Here is a 19,197-nt window from a genome sequence, read left to right as displayed (position 1 = left end):
AAGCCAGGGAACTACAGGCCGGTCAGCCTTACATCAGCGGTGGGAAAGTTATTGGAAGGGATTCTGAGAGACAGGATTTATATGCATCTGGAAAGGTATGGTCTGATTAGGGATAGTCAACATGGCTTTGTGCGTGGGAAATCATGTCTCACGAATTTGATTGAGTTTTTCAAGGAGGTGACCAAGGGGACTGACAAGGGCAGGGTGATGGACGTTGTCTACATGGACTTTAGCAAGGCCTTTGACAAGGTCCCGCATGGTATGCTGGTCCAGAAGGTTCGAACACATGGGATCCAGGGTGAGCTAGCAAATTGGATACAAAATTGACTTGGTGATAGGAGGCAGAGGGTGGTAGTGGAGGGTTGTTTTTCAGATTGGAGGCCGTTGACCAGTGGTGTGCCGCAGGGATCGGTGCTGGGCCCTCTGTTGTTTGTCATATATATTAATGACTTGGATGTGAATGTAAGGGGCATGATTAGTAAGTTTGCAGATGACACCAAAATTGGTGGTATATTGGACAGTGAAGAAGCTTGTCTAAGGTTACAACAGGATATAGATCAACTGGGAAAGTGGACAAGAGAGTGGCAAATGGAATTTAACGCAGACAAGTGTGAAGTGATGCATTTTGGGAAGTTAAACCAGGGCAGGACATATACAGTGAATGGCAGGGCCCTGGGGAGTGTTGTTGAGCAGAGAGGCCTTGGGGTGCAAGTACATATTTCCCTGCAAGTGGCAACACAGATAGACAGGGTGATGAAGAAGGCGTATGGCATGCCTGCCTTCATCGGCCGAGGCATTGAGTACAAGAGTTGGGACGTCATGTTACAGTTGTACATAACGTTGGTTAGGCCGCATTTGGAGTACTGTGTGCAGTTCTGGTCGCCGCACTACAGGAAAGATGAGATTAGGCTAGAGAGGGTGCAGAAACGATTCACAAGGATGTTGCCTGGTTTGGAGGGCTTGAGTTATAAAGAGAGATTGGATAGGCTGGGTCTGTTTTCCCTCGAGCAAAGGAGGCTGAGAGGGGACATGATAGAGGTATATAAAATTATGACAGGCATAGATAGGGTAGATAGCCAGAGTCTGTTTCCCATGGTAGAGGTGACTAAAACTAGAGGGCATAGATTTAAGATGAGAGGGAGGGGGTTTAAAGGGGATCAAAGGGGTAAATTTTTCACACAAAGAATAGTGGGTATCGGGAATGAGCTGGCTGAGCAGGTGGTAAAGGCAGGAACAGTAGCGACATTTAAGAGGCATCTGGACAGGTACTTGAATGAACAAGGCATAGAGGGATATGGAATTAATGCAGGCAGGTGGGATTAGTATAGATAGGCATTATGGTCGGCATGTACACGGTGGGCCGAAGGGCCTGTTTCTATGCTGTACGACTCTATGACTAGAACCTAATTTTCTGATTAGGCACTCTGCAGCCTACCGGACTGAACATTGAGTTCAATAATTTCAGAGCGTGACTGGCCCTTTTTTTAAAATTTAATTTGTTCTATTTTTTTTGTTTTTACCATGTGCGTGCCTACTGATTTTCTCACGTTTGTGCTTTTAGCTCGGGCTGCTCATTATTCTGTCATTAACTCTCCCTCTGCATTAATGCTTTGTCTTTCACCACACCATTAGCACACTCTCTTTGCCTTTGTCCCATGACCTGCTTGTCAGTTAATCTCTCTGGCCCTCTATCCTATCACACACCTTCCCTTTGGTTCTCTTTTCCCCCACCCCCGCTTTATTTGCTTAAAACCTATTACATTTCTAACCTTTGCCAGTTCTGATGAAAGGTCACTGACCTGAAATGTTAACTATGTTTCTCTTTCCAAATGCTGCCAGACCTGAGTATTTCCAGCACTTTTTGATTTTGTTTCAAATTTCCAGCATCTGCAGTATATTGCTTTTAACATCTTTGTAAATCTCCTCTGTACCCTTTCTAGTGCAATGACATCTTTCCTCGAGTGCGGAAACCAGAACTGCATGCAGTATTCCAGCTATGGCTTATCTCGTGTTTTACACAGTTCCAGCATAACCTCCCAACTCTTATGTTCTATGCCCTGGCTAATAAAAGCAAGTATCCCATCTGCCTTCTTCACCACCTTATCAATCTGCTCAGCCACCTTCAGGGATCTGTGGACATGCTCTCCAAGGTCCCTCTGTTCCTCTACACTTCTCAGAATCCTACCATTTATTGTGTATTCCCTTGTCTCGATAGCCTTCCCCAAATGCATTACCTCACACTTCTCTGGACTGAACTTCATTTGCCACTGTTCCACGCACCTGACTAGTCCATCGATATCTGCCTGCAGTCTACAACTTTCTACTTCATTATCAACCACATGGACAATTTTTATACCGCCTGCAAACTTCTTAATCATACCCCCTACATTCAAGTCCAAATCATTGATATATACCTGAAAAGAACAAAGGGTGTCATTACTGAGCCCTGTGGAGTCCCACTGGAATCAGCCTTTCAGTCACATAACACCCATCGACCATCACCCTTTGCTTCTTCCCTCAGACAATTTTCGATCCAACTTGTCACTTTGCCTTGGATCCTATGGGCTTTTACCTTCATGACCAGTCTGCCATGTGGGACTTTATCAAAACACTTGCTAAATTCCATATGGACTATGTCAATTGCACCATCCTCATTGACCCTCCTTTTTTTTTTAAATTCATTCATGGGAAGTGGGCGTCACTGGCCAGGCCAGCATTTGTTGCCCATCCCTAATTGCCCTTGGTGGTGGTGAGCTGCCTTCTTGAACCGCTGCAGTCCATGTGGGGTAGGTACACCCACAGTGCTGTTAGGAAGGGAGTTCCAGGATTTTGACCCAGCGACAGCGAAGGAACGGCGATTCAAATCAGGATGGTGTGTGACTTGGAGGGGAACTTGCAGGTGGTGGTGTTCCCATGTATTTGCTGCCCTTGTCCTTCTAGTTGGTAGAGGTCGTGGGTTTGGAAGGTGCTGTCTAAGGAGCCTTGGTGCATTGCTGCAGTGCATCTTGTAGATGGTACACACTGCTGCTACTGTGCGTCGGTGGTGGAGGGAGTGAATGTTTGTAGATTGGGTGCCAATCAAGCGGGCTGCTTTGTCCTGGATGGTGTCGAGCTTCCTGAGTGTTGTTGGAGCTGCACCCATCCAGGCAAGTGGACAGTATTCCATTACACTCCTGACTTGTGCCTTGTAGATGGTGGACAGGCTTTGGGGAGTCAGGAGGTGAGTTACTCGCCTCAGGATTCCTAGCCTCTGACCTGCTCTTGTAGCCACGGTATTTATATGGCTACTCCAATTCAGTTTCCGGTCAATGGTAGCCCCTAGGATGTTGATAGTGGGGGATTCAGCAATGGTAATGCCTTTGAATGTCAAGGGGGGATGGTTAGATTCTCTCTTGTTGGAGATGGTCATTGCCTGGCACTTGTGTGGCACGAATGTTACTTGCCACTTCTCAGCCCAAGCCTGGATATTGTCCAAGTCTTGCTGCATTTCTACACGGACTGCTTCAGTATCTGAGGATTTGCGAATGGTGCTGAACATTGTGCAATCATCAGCGAACATCCCCAGTTCTGACCTAATGACTGAAGGAAGATGAAGCAGCTGAAGATGGTTGGGCCTAGGACACTACCCTGAGGAACTCCTGCACTCATGTCCTGGAGTTCAGATGATTGACCTCCAACAACCACAACCATCTTCCTATGCACTAGCTATGACTCCAGCCAGCAGAGGGTTTTCCCCCTGATTCCCATTGACTCCAGTTTTGCTAGGGTTCCTTGATGCCATACTCAGTCAAATGCTGCCTTGATGTCAAGGGCAGTCACTCTCACCTCACCTCTTGAGTTCAGCTCTTTTGTCCATGTTTGAACCAAGGCTGTAATGAGGTCAGGAGCTGAGTGGCCCTGGCGGAACCCAAACTGAGCGTCACTGAGCAGGTTATTGCTAAGCAAGTGCTGCTTGATGGCACTGATGATGACACCTTCCATCACTTTACTGATGATTGAGAGTAGGCTGATGGGGCGGTAATTGGCCGGGTTCGACTTGTCCTGCTTTTTGTGTACAGGACATACCTGGGCAATTTTCCACATTGCAGGGTAGATGCCAGTGTTGTAGATGAACTGGAACAGCTTGGCTAGGGGCGCGGCAAGTTCTGGAGCTCTGGTCTTCGGTACTACAGCTGGAATATTGTCAGGGCCCATAGCTTTTGCAGTATCCAGTGTCTTCAGTCGTTTCTTGATACCACGCGGAGTGAATCGAATTGGCTGATGTCTGGCATCTGTTATGCTGGGGACTTCAGGAGGAGGCCGAGATGGAACATCAACTCAGCACTTCTGGCTGAAGATTGTTGCAAATGCTTCAGCCTTATCTTTCGCACCGATATGCTGGGCTCCCCCATCATTGAGGATGGGGATATTTGTGGAGCCACCTCCTCCAGTTAGTTGTTTAATTGTCCACCACCATTCACGGCTGGATGTGGCAGGACTGCAGAGCTTCGATCTGATCCATTGGTTATGGGATCGCTTAGCTCTATCGCATGCTGCTTACGCAGTTTGGCATGCAGATAGTCCTGTGTTGTAGCTTCACCAGGTTGACACCTCATTTTGAGGTATGCCTGGTGCTGCTCCTGGCATGCCCTCCTGCACTCTTCATTGAACCAGGGTTGGTCTCCTGGCTTGATGGTAATGGTAGAGTGGGGGATATGCCGGGCCATGAGGTTACAGATTGTGATTCAGTACAATGCTGCTGCTGCTGATGGCCCACAGCGCCTCATGGATGCCCAGTTTTGCATTGCTAGATCTGTTCGAAATCTATCCCATTTAGCACGGTGATAGTGGCACACAACACGATGGACGGTATCCTCAATGTGAAGGCGGGACTTCGTCTCCACAAGGACTGTGCAGTGGTCACTCCTACCAATACAGTCATGGACAGAAGCATCTGTGGCAGGCAGATTGGTGAGGATGAGGTCAAGTATGTTCTTCCCTCGTGTTGGTTCCCCCACCACCTGCCGCAGACCCAGTCTAGCAGCTATGTCCTTTGGGACTCGGCCAGTTCGGTCAGTAGTGGTGCTACCGAGCCACTCTTGGTGATGGACATTGAGGTCCCCCACCCAGAGTACATTTTGTACCCTTGCCACCCTCAGTGGTTCCTCCAAGTGGTGTTCAACATGGAGGAGTACTGAGTCATCAGCTGAGGGGAGGGCGGTAGGTGGTAATCAGTCGTAGGTTACCTTGCCCATGTTTGACCTGATGACATGAGACTTCATGGGGTCCGGAGTCGATGTTGAGGACTCCCAGGGCAACTCCCTCCCTACTGTATACCACTGTGCCACCACCTCTGGTGGGTCTGTCCTGCCGGGGATGATGATGGTAGTGTCTGGGACATTGTCTGTAAGGTATGATTCCGTCAGTATGACTATGTCAGGCTGTTGCTTGACTAGTCTGTGGGACAGCTCTCCCAATTTGGCACAAGCCCCCAGATGTTCGTAAGCAGGACTTTGCAGGGTCGACAGGGCTGGGTTTGCCGTTGTTGTTTCCGGTGCCCAGGTCGATGCCGGGTGGTCCGTCCGGTTTCATTCCTTTTTATTGACTTCGTAGCCATTAGGTACAACTGAGTGGCTTGCTAGGCCATTTCAGAGGGCATGTAAGAGTTAACCACATTGCTGTGGGTCTGGAGTCACATGTAGGCCAGACCAGGTAAGGACAGCAGATTTCCTTCCCTAAAGAACATTAGTGAACCAGATGGGCTTTTACAACAATCGACAATGGTTTCATGGCCATCATTAGACTAGCTTTAAATTCCAGATTTATTAATTAAATTCACATTCCACCTTCTGCTGTGGTGGGATTCGAACCAATGTCCCCAGAGAAATACCCTGGGTCTCTGGGTTACTAGTCCAGTGATACCTCTTCAAAAAATTTAACCATGTTAGTCAGAAATGACCTTCCCTTAACAAATCCGTGATGATGATGACTGTTTTTGATTAACCCGTGGTTTTCTAAATGAAGATTTATCCTGACCCTCAGAAATTCTTCTAGTGATTTTCCCACCACCGAAGTTAAGATGACTAGCCTGTAATTACTCAGTGTATCCCTTTCTCCTTTCGTAAACAATGGTACAATGTTAGTTATCCTCCAGTCCTCTGGCATGGGGTGGCACAGTGGCGCAGTGGTTAGCACCGCAGCCTCACAGCTCCAGGGACCTGGGTTCAATTCTGGGTACTGCCTGTGCGGAGTTTGCAAGTTCTCCCTGTGACTGCGTGGGTTTTCGCCGGGTGCTCCGGTTTCCTCCCACCGCCAAAGACTTGCAGGTGATAGGTAAATTGGCCATTATAAATTGCCCCTAGTGCAGGTAGGTGGTAGGGAATTTGGGATTACTGTAGGGTTAGTATAAATGGGTGGTTCTTGGTCGGCACAGACTCGGTGGGCCGAACGGCCCGTTTCAGTGCTGTATCTCTGAATAAATAAAATAAATAAAAATATCTGTAGCCAGAGAGGATTGGAAAATGATGGTCAGAGCCTCTGCTATTTCTTCTCTTACTTCCCTTAACAGCCTAGGATACATCTCATCCGTGCCTGGGGATTTATCCCACTTTCAAAGATGTTAAAACCCTTAATACTTCCTCTCTCTCTGTTAATTTCATCTAATATTTCACACTGATTGCAACGCTTGTATCACCCCTCTCTTTTGTGAAAACAGACCAAAGTATTCATTAAGAACCATACCCACATCCTCTGCCTCCACACACAGGTTACCCTTACAGTCCTTAATAGGCCCTACTCTTTCTTTAGTTATCCTCTTGCGCTTTATTTATTTATAAAAATTCTTTGGGTTTTACTTGCCAATATTTTTTCATGCCTTCCTTTGCTTTCCTAATTTCATTTTTTATTTCACCCCACTCTTTTTATACACCTCTAGGTTCTCTGCAGTATTGAGCCCTGGATATCTGTCATCACCTTCCCTTTTTCTCTTCATCATCTAGTTAAAGCCCCTTGACATTCAGGGGGAATCTGGATTTCCTTTAAGGGAACATATTTGCTCTGGACCCTCACTGCCTCTTCCTTGAATGCCTCCCACTGGTCTGGTACTGATTTACCTTCAAGTAGCTGTTTCCAGTCCACTTTAGCTAAATCACATCTCAGCTCAGTAAAATTAGCTTTTCTCCCAATTGAGAACTTTTATTCCTGGTCTATCTTTGTTTTCCAAAACTACCCTAAATCTAACTGAATTATGATCAGCTATTCAACAGCATCTGTGGAGAGAAAAGCAGAGTTAACATTTCAGGTCTGTGTTACCTTTCATCAGAAAGATTTTCAGCATCCGCAGTATTTTGCACGAAAGTACTCCCCAGCCGATACTCCTGCCACCTGCCCAGCTTCATTCCCTGAAACCAAGTCCAGAACTGCCCCTCTCTTGTTGGGCTTGCTACATGCTGATTAAAAAAGTTCTCCAGCATGCATTTTAAGAATTCTGCTACCTCTGTGTCTTTCACACTAATTCTATCCCGGTTAATATTAGGGTGGTTGAAATCCCCCGTTACTGCCCTATTGTTTTTACACTTCTGAGATTTGCCTACATCTTCCATCACCCTCTGACTACTTGGGGGCTTATTATACACACCCAGTAGCGTGACTGCCCCTTTATCTGTCCTTCAGTTCAACCTATATAGCCACATTTAATGATCCTTCTACCATATCGGCTTTTGATGAGGTCCCGTATGGCAGATTGGGTAAGAAGGTATGAGCCCATGGGATCCAAGGCAATTTGGCAAATTGGATCCCAAATTGGATTATTGGCAAGAGGAGAGGGTAATGGTCGAGGGTTGTTTTTGCGAGTGGAAGCCTGTGACCAGTGGTGAACCACAGGGATCGGTGCTGGGACCCTTGCTGTTTGTAGCGTACATTAATGACTTAGACGTGAATATAGGAGGTATAAGTAAGTTCACAGATGACACGAAAAGTGGTGGTGTCGTAAATAGTGAGGAGGAAAGCCTTAGATTACAGGATGACATAGATGGGCTGGTAAGATGGGCGGAGCTGTGGCAAATGGAATTTAATTCTGAGAAGCGTGAGGTGTTGCATTTTGGGAGGACTAACACGGCAAGGGAATATACAATGGATGGTAGGACCCTAGGGAGTACAGAGGGTCAGAGGGACCTTGGTGTACTTGTCCACAGTTCACTGAAGGCAACAGCACTGGTAGATAAGGTGGTTAGGAAGGCATATGGGATACTTGCCTTTATTAGCCGAGGCATAGAATATCGGAGCAGGGAGTTTATGATGGAACTGTATAAAACACTAGTTAGGCCACAGCTGGAGTACTGTGTACAGTTCTGGTCGCCACACTATAGGAAGGATGTGATTGCACTGGAGAGGGTGCAGAGCAGATTCACCAGGATGTTGCCTAGGCTGGAGCATTTCAGCTATGAAGAGAGACTAGATAGGCTAGGGTTGTTTTCCTTAGAGCAGAGAAGGCTGAGAGGGGACATGATTGAGGTATACAAAATTATGAGGGGCATAGATAGGATAGAAAATAAGAAACATTTTCCCTTAGCTGAGGGATCAATAACCAGGGAGGCATAGATTTAAGGTAAGGGGCAGGAGGTTTAGAGGGGATTTGAGGAAAAAAAAAATTCACCCAGAGGGTGGTTGGAATCTGGAACACACTGCTTGAGGGGTGGTAGAGGCAGGAACCCTCACAACATTTAAGAAGTATTTAGATGAGCACTTGAAACGCCATAGCATACAAGGCTATAGGCCAAGTGCTGGAAAAGGGAATCAGGATAGGTGCTTTAGGCCGGCACAGACACAATGGGCCGAAGGGCCTGTTTCTGTGCTGTATCACTCTATGACTATATATTATCTCTCTTCACAGCTATAATTGTTTTTTTAACAAATATTGCAACCCCCACCACCCGCAAATCTCATCAGAAAACCCTGTAACCAGGAATATTGAGCTGTCATTCCTGCCCTTCTTTCAGCCATGTCTCAGTAATAGCTATAATATCATACTCCCATGTCAATCTGTGCTCTCAGCTTATCTCCCTTATTTTCTAAACTTCTTGAATTGAAGTATATACCATTCAGCATTGCCAAAGGCCCTTGTTGTCTTTTTTCTTGTCGTTGTTTCCTCTGCCTTCCAAACAGGCTTACTAATTTTCCATTTCCAACTTTTCTTCTCTCCCTTCTGAATCTACTCTCAGGTTCCCATCCTCCTGCCAAATTAGTTTAAACCCTCCCCAACAGCACTAGCAAAACTCCCTGTGAGAATATTGGCCCTGGCCCTGTTGAGATGCAACCTGTCAACCTTGTACAGGTCCTATCTCCCCGAAAGGCAGTCTCAATGTCTGAGGAATCTAAAGCCCTCCCTCCTGCACCATCTCTCCAGCCACACATTCATCAGCTCGATTTCCTATTCTGTACTCAGTAGCACACAGCATTGGGAGTAATCCGGAGATCACTAACTTTGAGATCCTGCTTTTCAATCTCTCTCCTAGCTCCCTAACCTCTGTCTTCGGGATCTCATCTCTCTTTCTGCCTGTGTCACTGGTGCCGATATGGACCACAACCTCTGGCTGTTAACCCTCTCCATGCAGCTGCTCAGTAAAATCCTTAACCCTGGCCCAAGGGAGGCAACATACCATCCTGGATTCACATCTACAGAAGTGTCCGTCTGTTCCCCTCACTATCGAATCCCTTACCACTATAGCTCTTCCATTCTTCTTCCTCCCTCCCTGTGCAGCTGAGCCACCCATGGCCCTGTGGACTTGTCTCAGCCTGCACTCTCCACAGGAGCCATCACTCTCACCAGTGTTCAGAACTGAATACCGGTTGGAGAGAGAGATGCACTCATGGGATCCCTGCCTGCCTAGTTCTCTTTGTCCTTGTGGCAGTCACTCATTCCCTCCCTGCCTGCACATTTTTAAGCTATGGGTGACCACCTCCAGAATTTTGCTAGCCACAAAGCTCTCAGTCGTTCCCATAATGACTCCAGCTGCTGCATCAGCTGGCGATACTGCTGTACATGTGGTCATCCAGGCCACGAGAAGCATCCAGGAATACCCACATGGAACAGGATGTGCAATCCATGGGACTGAGGTTCCCTGCCATGCCTTTACTTTCTCGACTGTTGTCTAGAAACACTTATCAGCTACTCACCAGGTCTCGCTATCTCCTGCTCACTCAATCAGACCGCTCCTTGTTTTGTAAAAGACCAGTACAGCACCTCTTCCCTCACACACCAAATTCTCCGAGTTAAGTACTCTGTCGAAGGAGTACTCCATTGAGCTCGACTCCATCCTATTTACTTACTACCCTGATCTTGCTCCTGGCCTCTGATCATTCACCGCACCACCAGCTTTTCTGATCCTTCTCTCCTCTGCACACAACTCCCCATCTGTGACCTGGTGCCAAAGGTCCATCTACCTGACAGCTAGATAGCCTCTCAATCTGACTCGCTGCAGCCTGGAAATTGAGATAAAAAATGTTTAGGGGATACTGCCTTTAAATTTGGCAGAATCTGTGGGAAACCCGTTCTTCCAGGTTTTCCGACATCAAACCAGCCCCTCTGCCTACCCCCACGGCCTCCAAGTTAAACTCCAGCCCTATGAATCTGGACAGCAGCATCCATAGACATCATGAAAACAGTGAACAATAATGGGTCTAACACTGACCTAGGTTAAAATCTTGGAACACCCTTCGTAACAGCACTGTGCGTGTACCTAAACAGGAAGGACTGCAGCCGTTCAAGAAGGCGGCTCAGCATCATCTTCTCAAGGGCAATTAGGGATAGGCAATAAATGCTGACCCTGCCAGCGAGGCCCACATCCCATGAAAGACTAAAAAAAAAATTACATCTTTTAGTTTGTATTGCCTCTCCTCGTTCTTCCTACCAAAATGTATCAATTCACACTTGACCACATTAAATTACATCTGTCACATCCCGCCCATTCCACCAGCCTGTTTACGTCCTCGTGAAGTCTATCACTATCCTTCTCACAGTTCAAAATATTTCCACGTTTTGTGTCATCTGAAATTGTTAAAATTGTGCGCTGATCACCCAAGTCTAAGTAATTAATATATATCAAGAAAAACAGTGGTCCTCGTACCAACCACTTTCTCCAGATCGAAAAATAACCATTCACCACTACTCTCGGTTTCCTGTCACTGAGTCAACTTCATATTCATCCTAACACTGTCCCTTTTATTCCATGGGCTTGAACTTTGCTGGCAAGTTTATTATGTGGCACTTTAATCAGGTTAATTAATTATGATTTGCCTTTAACAAATCTGTCCCGATTTTCCTTAATTAATCCACACTTAACCAAGTAACTGTTAATTTTATGCTGGGTCATCACTAAAAGCTTTCCCACCACCGATGCTAAACTGACTGGCCCGTAGTTGCCTTAACTGTAGTGAGAGTTGGTTTCTCAGGGATTTCAGGAACATATTTCAGAAAGAGACCGATTGAGTAAAGTGGGACACCCTGAGCTTTCTCACCTGCCATTTTCTTCCAGGAACCTGATCCTTTCTTATCCATATTGCGCAGGCTTGTCAGCTAATCCATCAGGTTCAGTGCGGGGAGTATACAGCTGTCAAAGAGAGACAGGAAACAGAGAATGATCCGAGGGTTAGTGTAATCTTAGACAAAACAGATAGGAGCCTGGCACTGGCGCCTGCGGTCGGGGAGAGTGGGGTGGCAGGAGGTACCTGGAGTCGTGTGGGGTGAGGAGGGATGGGAGGTACCCAGGGTCTTTGTGGGGGGGGGCGGGGGGGAGGGGGGGGGGGGGAAGGATGGGATGTATCTGACAAAGATAAGTTCTACACAGATACCCTCCCAAGGACAAAATTGTCGTCCTTGATGATTTCAATGCCCGGGTGGGCCGTGACAGCCTGGCATGGAAGGGAGTGCTCGGAAACCATGAGTTGGAAACTGTAATGAAAACAGACGTTTACTCTTAGAACTCTACAGAAAAGCAGCTGTCCATAACCAACACATTCTTTCAACAAAAAGATCGTTTCAGGACCACATGGATGCATCCCGCTCTAAACACTGGCACCTGATAGATTACATCTTGGTGCACCAGTGTGACCTAAAGGACGTCCTGCATACTAGAGTCATGTCCAGTGCTGACAGCCATACAGACCACCTGCTTGTTCGTTCAAAGCTGAACTTTTACTTCAAGCCTAAGCCCAAGAACAGGCCTAGAGACAACCCGTCAAAGAAATTTTGCATCAGCAACCTGCAAACCTCATCTTGCAGAGATAGATATCAAGTAACCTTACAGACTAGACTGGAACATCCTGATCTCATTGCTGATTCCACTCCAGAAGAACTCTGGGAACACATCAAAGCTGTAGTACTGGATACTTCCAACGAGATAATCGGACCCAGCACCAAGAAGAATAGGGACTGGTTTGATGAAAATGACAAGGAAATTCAAGATATGCTAAAAATAAAAAGGTCAGCTCACAGACTCACCTGGCTCAGCCGGCCACCCAAAAGAAAAAGACAGCCTATCGTCAAGCATGCAGCACCCTTCAATGTAAACTCCGGAACATCCAAAATGACTGGTGGATCGCACTGGTGGAAAAAACTCAACTGTACGCTGTTACTGGCAACATAAGAAGTTTCCATGAAGCACTAAAATCTAACTATGGACAATCATATCAAACCCAAAATCCCCTGAGATGCGCCGATGGCAAGACCCTACACACCGACAGTGAGTCCTGGATCGCTGGTCAGAGCACTTTGAAACTCTCTTCAGGGCCAAGTGCACAGTGCATGATACTGCCATCAATCACAGCCAACAACAGCCTGTCAAAGAAGAACTGGATGAGAGCCCAACTCTGGAGGAAACCGTGACCGCCATCAACCAGATGAAGAACAAAGACTCTGGAGTCGATAGAATTCCACCCGAAGCCTTGAAGCCCTGCCCTATACACCAAGCTCCATGAGGTTTTCACGACCTGCTGGGAACAGGGCAGGATTCCACGGGATCTTCATGATGCCGTTATCATCACCCTGTACAACAACAAAGGAGAACAATCAGACTGCTCCAACTACCATGGGATCACCCTCCTTTCTATTGCTGGGAAGATCCTGGCCAGAATACTTCTGAACAGGCTTGTGGAAGAAAACCCCCCAAAGAGCCAGTGTGGTTTCAGAGCAAACAGAGGCACCACAGACATGGTATTTACACTCAGACAATTACAAGAAAAGCGTTGTGAGCAAAACAAAGGCCTGTACCTCACCAAGGCATTTGACACTGTGAGCAGAAATGGACTTTGGAAAATCCTTGAAAAACCTAGATGCCCACCCAGGTTCCTGGCCATGCTGAAGCAGTTTCATGAAAATCAGTACGGACAAGTCAAGCAAAACAATAACCTCTCCAGTCCCTTCCATATCTCCAATGGCATGAAGCAGGGATGTGTGCTGGTCCCGAACCTATTCACCATCTTTTTCAGCATGATGCTGCAGCAGGCAACGGAATACCTTAAGGAGGAAGTTTATGTACGCTTCCAGACTGATGGAGGCCTTTTCAACCTCAGGCATCTTCAGGCTTATACAAAAACACAAGAAAAACCCATTGTGAACTTCTTTTTGCTGATGACTGTGCTCTCTTGGCCCACAGTCAGTCAGACCTGCAACGTATATCAACACGTTCTTCCGAGGTGGCACAACTCTTCGGACTAAAAATCAGTTTAAAGAAAACTGAAGTCTTGCATCAGCCTGCATCCCAAGAAGAATATAGACCACCAAGCATTATCATCGAGGGAACCGAGCTGAATGCCATCAAGCAATTTACTTATTTGGGGAGCGTCATCTTGTTTGATGCCACCATAGACAAAGAAGTGGACAATAGGCTCTCAAAAGCAAACAGTACATTCGGCAGACTCTATAAATGAGTGTGGAGCAACCACAGCGTCAGACCAAACTCAAAGTGTACAAAGCCATAATTCTCACCACCCTTCTGTATGGCGCTGAGTCATGGGTCCTATACTGTCGTCATGTATGCCTTCTAGAGTACTTCCATCAGCGCTGCCTCCACAGCATCCTCAAGATCCGCTGGCAGGACTGGATCATAAACATTGAAGTCCTGGAAACAGCCAACATCACCAGCATCGAGGTTATCCTCCTGCAAAGCCAACTGCGTTGGGCGGGTCACGTTGCCTGGATGGATGACAGTCACTTGCCCAAAATCGTGTTGTATGGAGAGCTGACCACGGGTAAAAGGAACAGAGGGGCCCCACACAAACAATTGAAAGAAACTGAAGAAGTCCCTCTCTGTGTGCCACATCGACCATCACCAGTGGGAAGCGCAGGCCATAGATCGTGATGCCTGGAGATACTACATCAGGAGGGCTACAGACACCTTTGAGACTGAGCAAAGAACCAGCATGAAGGAGAAAAGGACAGATCCAATTGCCCCTAGCAGCAACAACGCCTTCACTTGTATCCACTGTGGGAGAATCAGCCAGTCACGGATAGGCCTGACTACCCACTAGCAGGCCTGCAACTGATGATTAAAACCTTCCAAAATCTTCGTCCGGGAAGAAATGCACGAAGGAGAAGACGACCACCACCGATGGTCTGTGGGTGGAGGGAACAGGAGGTACCAGGGGTCTGGGGGGAGTTTAGGGGGTGGAGGGATAGGAGGTATCCAGGGTCTAAGGGTAGTGGGCAGTCGGGTTGGGGGGGGGGGGGGGGGCAGTGAGGAGCAGGAGGTACCCGGGGCCGGGGGGGTAGATTAGGGGGTGAGGTACCTAGGGCCGGGGGGTAGGTGAGGTACAAGAGGTACCCGGGGCCGGGGGGGTACATTAGGGGGTGAGGTACAGGACATACCCGGGGCCAGGGGGGTAGATTAGGGGGTGAGGTACCTAGGGCCGGGGGGTAGGTGAGGGTACAAGAGGTACCTGGGGCTGGGGCTCCTCTTCCAGCCGCTCCGCCCTCACTGCTCCAACAGCTGCTTCTCTCGCGAGAGGCCTGTCTCAGTACCGGAAGTTTCTCTGGGGAAACTCCTTCGCGCTGCACAGCGCAAGCGAATGGTTCCGGATGGAGGAAGACTAAGAGTAGCGGACCGGAAGGGGAAAATGGAACGGATGTTGGTGCCGTCTCTACAAGAGGGAGAGCTGTCAGAGTGGGGCTAAAAATAAACCAGTGGCGGTGCCAGTGGAGAGCGGAGCCGAGCGGTGAGACAGCGGGGTAGGAATAGTAGGAAGCCATGGGGGAGGCCCCGGTGGGGAGGAGGAGGGATGGAGCCCCCGAGGAGGAGGGGGAGAGAGGTAGGGAGCCCCGAGGAGGAGGAGGGGGGGGTAGGATGTGGCCCCGGGAGGAGATGGGGCCCCTGGTGTGAAGGAGGGGGGGGGGAGGAGGGGGGATGTGGCCCCCGGGGAGGAGATGGGGCCCTGGTGTGAAGGAGGGGGGGGGGAGGAGGGGGATGTGGCCCCGGGGAGGAGGAGGGGGGGAGGCGGCCCCGGGGAGGAGGAGGGGGGGAGGCGGCCACGGTGAGGGGAGGAGGAGGGTGGGGAGGCGGCCACGGCCACGCAGAGGAAGAGGGGGAAGCGTCCCTGATGAGGGGCAGGAAGGGGGGGAGTAGGAGGGGTGGCAGCCCCGCTGAGTGGGTGGGGGAGGCGACCCAGGTGAGAGGGGGAGGTGCCGCCAGTTACTTCACCTTGTTGCTCCTACCTGCAGGGACAGCTGACTCTTCCTCCTGCTGATGGTTGGACAGAATTACTAGATACTGTTGGTGACGTTTATCTCCTATTGGGACCAATGTCGTCTTCTTCACCCTCGGTAGGTGTCGTGAGATAACTTTGCACGGAGAGTCTGCAAATACCTCATGTCGAAGCTCCTGTGCTCTTGGGTCGGAAAGCAAATAGCACCCTGAGCCTGTTGAACTGTACCGTATAAAGCAATATCACTGATGAGATGTGCTGCTACTCTGAAATTGCTCCCTTGTGGTTACTGATTGGTTTGTGTCCTGCATGTTTAAAATGTTTCTTTTTTCCCTTTTATCCAAAGAATGTCAGTTGGACAGGCTATGAGCAGCAGGTTAAATACACTTTGGCAAGGACACGATAGGCCAAAGGGCCTGTTTCTGTGCTGTATAACTCTCTGATTTCAAGCAAAGGGAAACAGATAATAGTAACACTTTCTCCAACTCACGTACTGTGCAAATCCAGTATGAAAAAGCTGTCAACCATGGCTCAAGTGACAAAAGCTCTCGCCTCTGAGTCAACTGATGTGTGTTCAAGTCCCATTCCAGAGATTTGATCATATAACCTGAGCTGACACTCCAGTGCACTGCTGAGGAGCTGTCTTTCAGATGAGACGCTGAACTGAGGCTCCATCTGCCCTCTCAAGTGGATGTAAAATATACCATGGCACCATTTGAAAGAAGAGCAGGGGAGTTCTCCCTTTTGTCCTAGCCAATATTTATCTCAACCATTATCACTGAAAACAGATGATCTGGTCATTTATCATAGTGCTGTTTGTCGGAGCTTGCTGTGTGTAAATTGGCTAGTGTTTCCCACAACAGTGACTACACTTCAAAATTACTTAATTGGCTATAAAGATATCCTGAGATTGTGAGCAACACTATATAATTCACCTGAAGATTTGCTCCATTATCTATTATTTGGTGACCTATACTGTACACCTAGTGGTGTAATGGCTCCTCTGCTTCTTAATTCTAACCAAATAGACTCTGTCTTGGAACCCTCAACTACATCATTCTTCATTGCTGGAATAGTTTTTTTTATCAATACTGCCGACTACCTCCCCTTGTTTGAGCCAGGTCTCTGTTGTAGTTCTATGTGATGACTTGTGCCTACAGCTAATCGACCTTATTAACCACACTCTGGCATTTACACACATGCACACCTAAACCTGTTAGTCTGCCTTGCATTTCTCCCCTTCCCTTCATTATTCTTTATTCTAATGCTGTTTGTCTCTGCCAGTCCTCTGAGTATCTTGTTTCTCCTCTTTAATGCTTCATCTTGTTGCGCTTCTCTCTTCCAAATTAATTTAAACCCTCCTCACAGCACCAGTTAACTTCCCTGTGAGGACATTGGTCACACCCTGTTGAGGTGCAACTCATCCACTTTGTACAGGTCCGTCCTGCCCCTGAACTGGTCCCAATACCCCAGGAATCTGAAGCATTCCATACCCCACTACCCACATATATTCACACACATACTTCTTGCAGGTGCATAAGCTCTAGACATTAGTGAATACACAAGGTGTGTCAAATAAAACAGGATGCTGGGCCCCTGCAGTGTCCCTGTAATACTGAGTAACTGGTTCCTCCTGTGTTAGGCTGCAGGTGTATTAAAGGCAGTGACCCCGTGCCCTTTCCTTCTATCCTGCAGCTCTCCGCCATTGACAGCACCGCCGGGGGCTACCATTTCTACCTCGGGCTTGCCCTCGCCATCAGCTCCAGTATCTTCATCGGAAGCAGCTTCATCCTAAAAAAGAAGGGGCTTCTGCGCCTGGCCAGCAAGGGGGTGATAAGAGCAGGTAAGTGACAACTGAGGCAGCAACACTGAATCCTGATTGTCTGACAGTCACTGACAAAACCTTGGTGGAGCCAAAGCTCAGTCTCAGCTTTGTCAACGGACAGCTGAAGAAAGGGACAGCTTTTCATTTTCGCCTTTAGTGCTTCCCTCTGTTACCTCACCCTGGCACTGACCCATGGTTTGATTCAGTCCACAGGCACCAATTCTGCCCCGTGAGGCCATTCCTTATTCTGTGAGCACAGCTATTCAGCATCATGGGGACATTCCACCACTGGGGCCTCATACTGAACTGGATTATAAACTCTTCTCACCTGCTGGTTTAACAGTGCTTTATCCCTCCAGTTTGTTCCCCTCACTGAAAGTAACTCACCAAGACTCCTTTGACAGCACCTTCCAAACCCGCAATCTCTACCACCTAGAAAGACGAGCAGCAGATGCATGGGAACACCACCACCTGCAAGTTTCCCTCCAAGTCACACACCATCCTGACTTGGAACTATATCGCCATTCCTTCACTGTTTCTGGGTCAAAATCCTGGAACTCCCTTCCTCACAGCACTGTGGGTGTACCTACCCCACATGGACTGCAGCGGTTCAAGAAGGCAGCTCACCACCACCTTCTCAAGGGCAGTTAAGGATGGCCAATAAATGCTGGCTTGGAAAGTGACGCCCGCATCCCGGAATGAATTTTAAAAGCTGACGCTCTCCCCCCAACCTCCCCTGAAGGGGTGGATGCTATATTCCCCCACCCCCCTCGAATGAGCTGACTCTCTTTCTTTCCCCACCCCTCCCCTAAAGGAGATGGGACCTTTCTGCTCCCACACCCAAGTGGCCTCTCTTCATGTTCAAATCTGACAAGCTATTCAACTAGCAAAAGCACCACACCTGAGCCCACTCTTTATTCAGCGACAGATTATGATCAGAAATGGGAGGCTGATCTGAGTCATTAATACTCAGTCCTACACTGATGACACTATAATGCTCCTAACTGCTGTCCTGGCTGAAGTGATGTGACTCAGCACAAGTTAGCAATTAAATTTGGACCCGTCCTTTATTGCTGGTTTCTGTTGAGCCACAGGAGGAGCAATTTTTATTCATTTTTATTTAGAGATACAGCACTGAAACAGGCCCTTCGGCCCACCGAGTCTGTGCCGACCAACAACCACACCGTTTATACTAATCCTACATTAATCCCATATTCCCTACCACATCCAACCACCTACCTACACTAGAGGCAATTTACCTATCAACCTGCAAGTCTTTGGCTGTGGGAGGAAACCGGAGCACCCGGTGAAAACTTTATTAAAATCTTTATTAAAACTGAAGTATTATTTTAATAACGGTGCAAACTGTTGCACTTAAATATTCCTTTTCTTTCATCCTCTCTGTGAAACTTATAATTCATTGTCTTGCAGAGGGTATTGGAATATCAGAGAAAGTAGATGTTTCTGTACTCTAACTCCATACCCTGTTTGGACACTTGGAGAGGAAGTTGGAAAAACAATACAGAAGTTGGTTTTCAGCAGCTAACTCAATTACTCTTGTACCTTTTTAATTGCAAAACTCTGGATGTCAGGCCCAGAGTGCCGGATGCCCCTCCCCACCACCACCGCCCCGCCCCTCGCCAGTGACCAGAGTGCTGGAACCTCCCCACACCCTTCCTGCAAGGCTGTAAAGAGTAGAT

General features: G+C 48.0%; 2 protein-coding genes across 6 annotated transcripts in view; one reads left to right on the top strand and one right to left on the bottom strand.

The window, feature by feature from the left end:
• Positions 1-15,016, bottom strand: part of taf7 (TAF7 RNA polymerase II, TATA box binding protein (TBP)-associated factor) — a 43,637-nt gene extending 28,621 nt beyond the window's left edge. For 2 of the 5 annotated variants that reach the window (XM_068047897.1, XM_068047901.1), the window contains exons 1-2: positions 14,875-15,005; positions 11,494-11,585 (exon numbers count right to left, since the gene is read on the bottom strand). In XM_068047897.1, the coding sequence (XP_067903998.1) occupies positions 11,494-11,533 (40 nt within the window). In that variant the 5' untranslated portion in view covers positions 11,534-11,585; positions 14,875-15,005. Of the gene's footprint in view, positions 1-11,493; positions 11,586-14,760; positions 14,797-14,874 lie in introns of those variants that run through there. The other 3 variants (XM_068047898.1, XM_068047900.1, XM_068047899.1) reach the window with 3 other exon arrangements.
• Positions 15,017-15,064: 48 nt separating this feature from the next.
• The window catches only part of LOC137377451 (magnesium transporter NIPA2-like), a 10,556-nt gene continuing 6,423 nt past the window's right edge, over positions 15,065-19,197 (top strand). Inside the window, exons 1-3 of the mRNA XM_068047030.1 lie at positions 15,065-15,186; positions 15,689-15,790; positions 17,368-17,515. Of these exons, the coding sequence (XP_067903131.1) occupies positions 15,770-15,790; positions 17,368-17,515 (169 nt within the window). The 5' untranslated portion in view covers positions 15,065-15,186; positions 15,689-15,769. The remainder of the gene's footprint in view (positions 15,187-15,688; positions 15,791-17,367; positions 17,516-19,197) is intronic.

The sequence above is a fragment of the Heterodontus francisci genome, chromosome 15, assembly GCF_036365525.1.
Source record: "Heterodontus francisci isolate sHetFra1 chromosome 15, sHetFra1.hap1, whole genome shotgun sequence".
NCBI classification, from domain to species: Eukaryota; Metazoa; Chordata; class Chondrichthyes; order Heterodontiformes; family Heterodontidae; genus Heterodontus; species Heterodontus francisci.
Note: the sequence above shows the minus strand (reverse complement) of the source record. Positions and strands in the feature narration are given on the sequence as shown.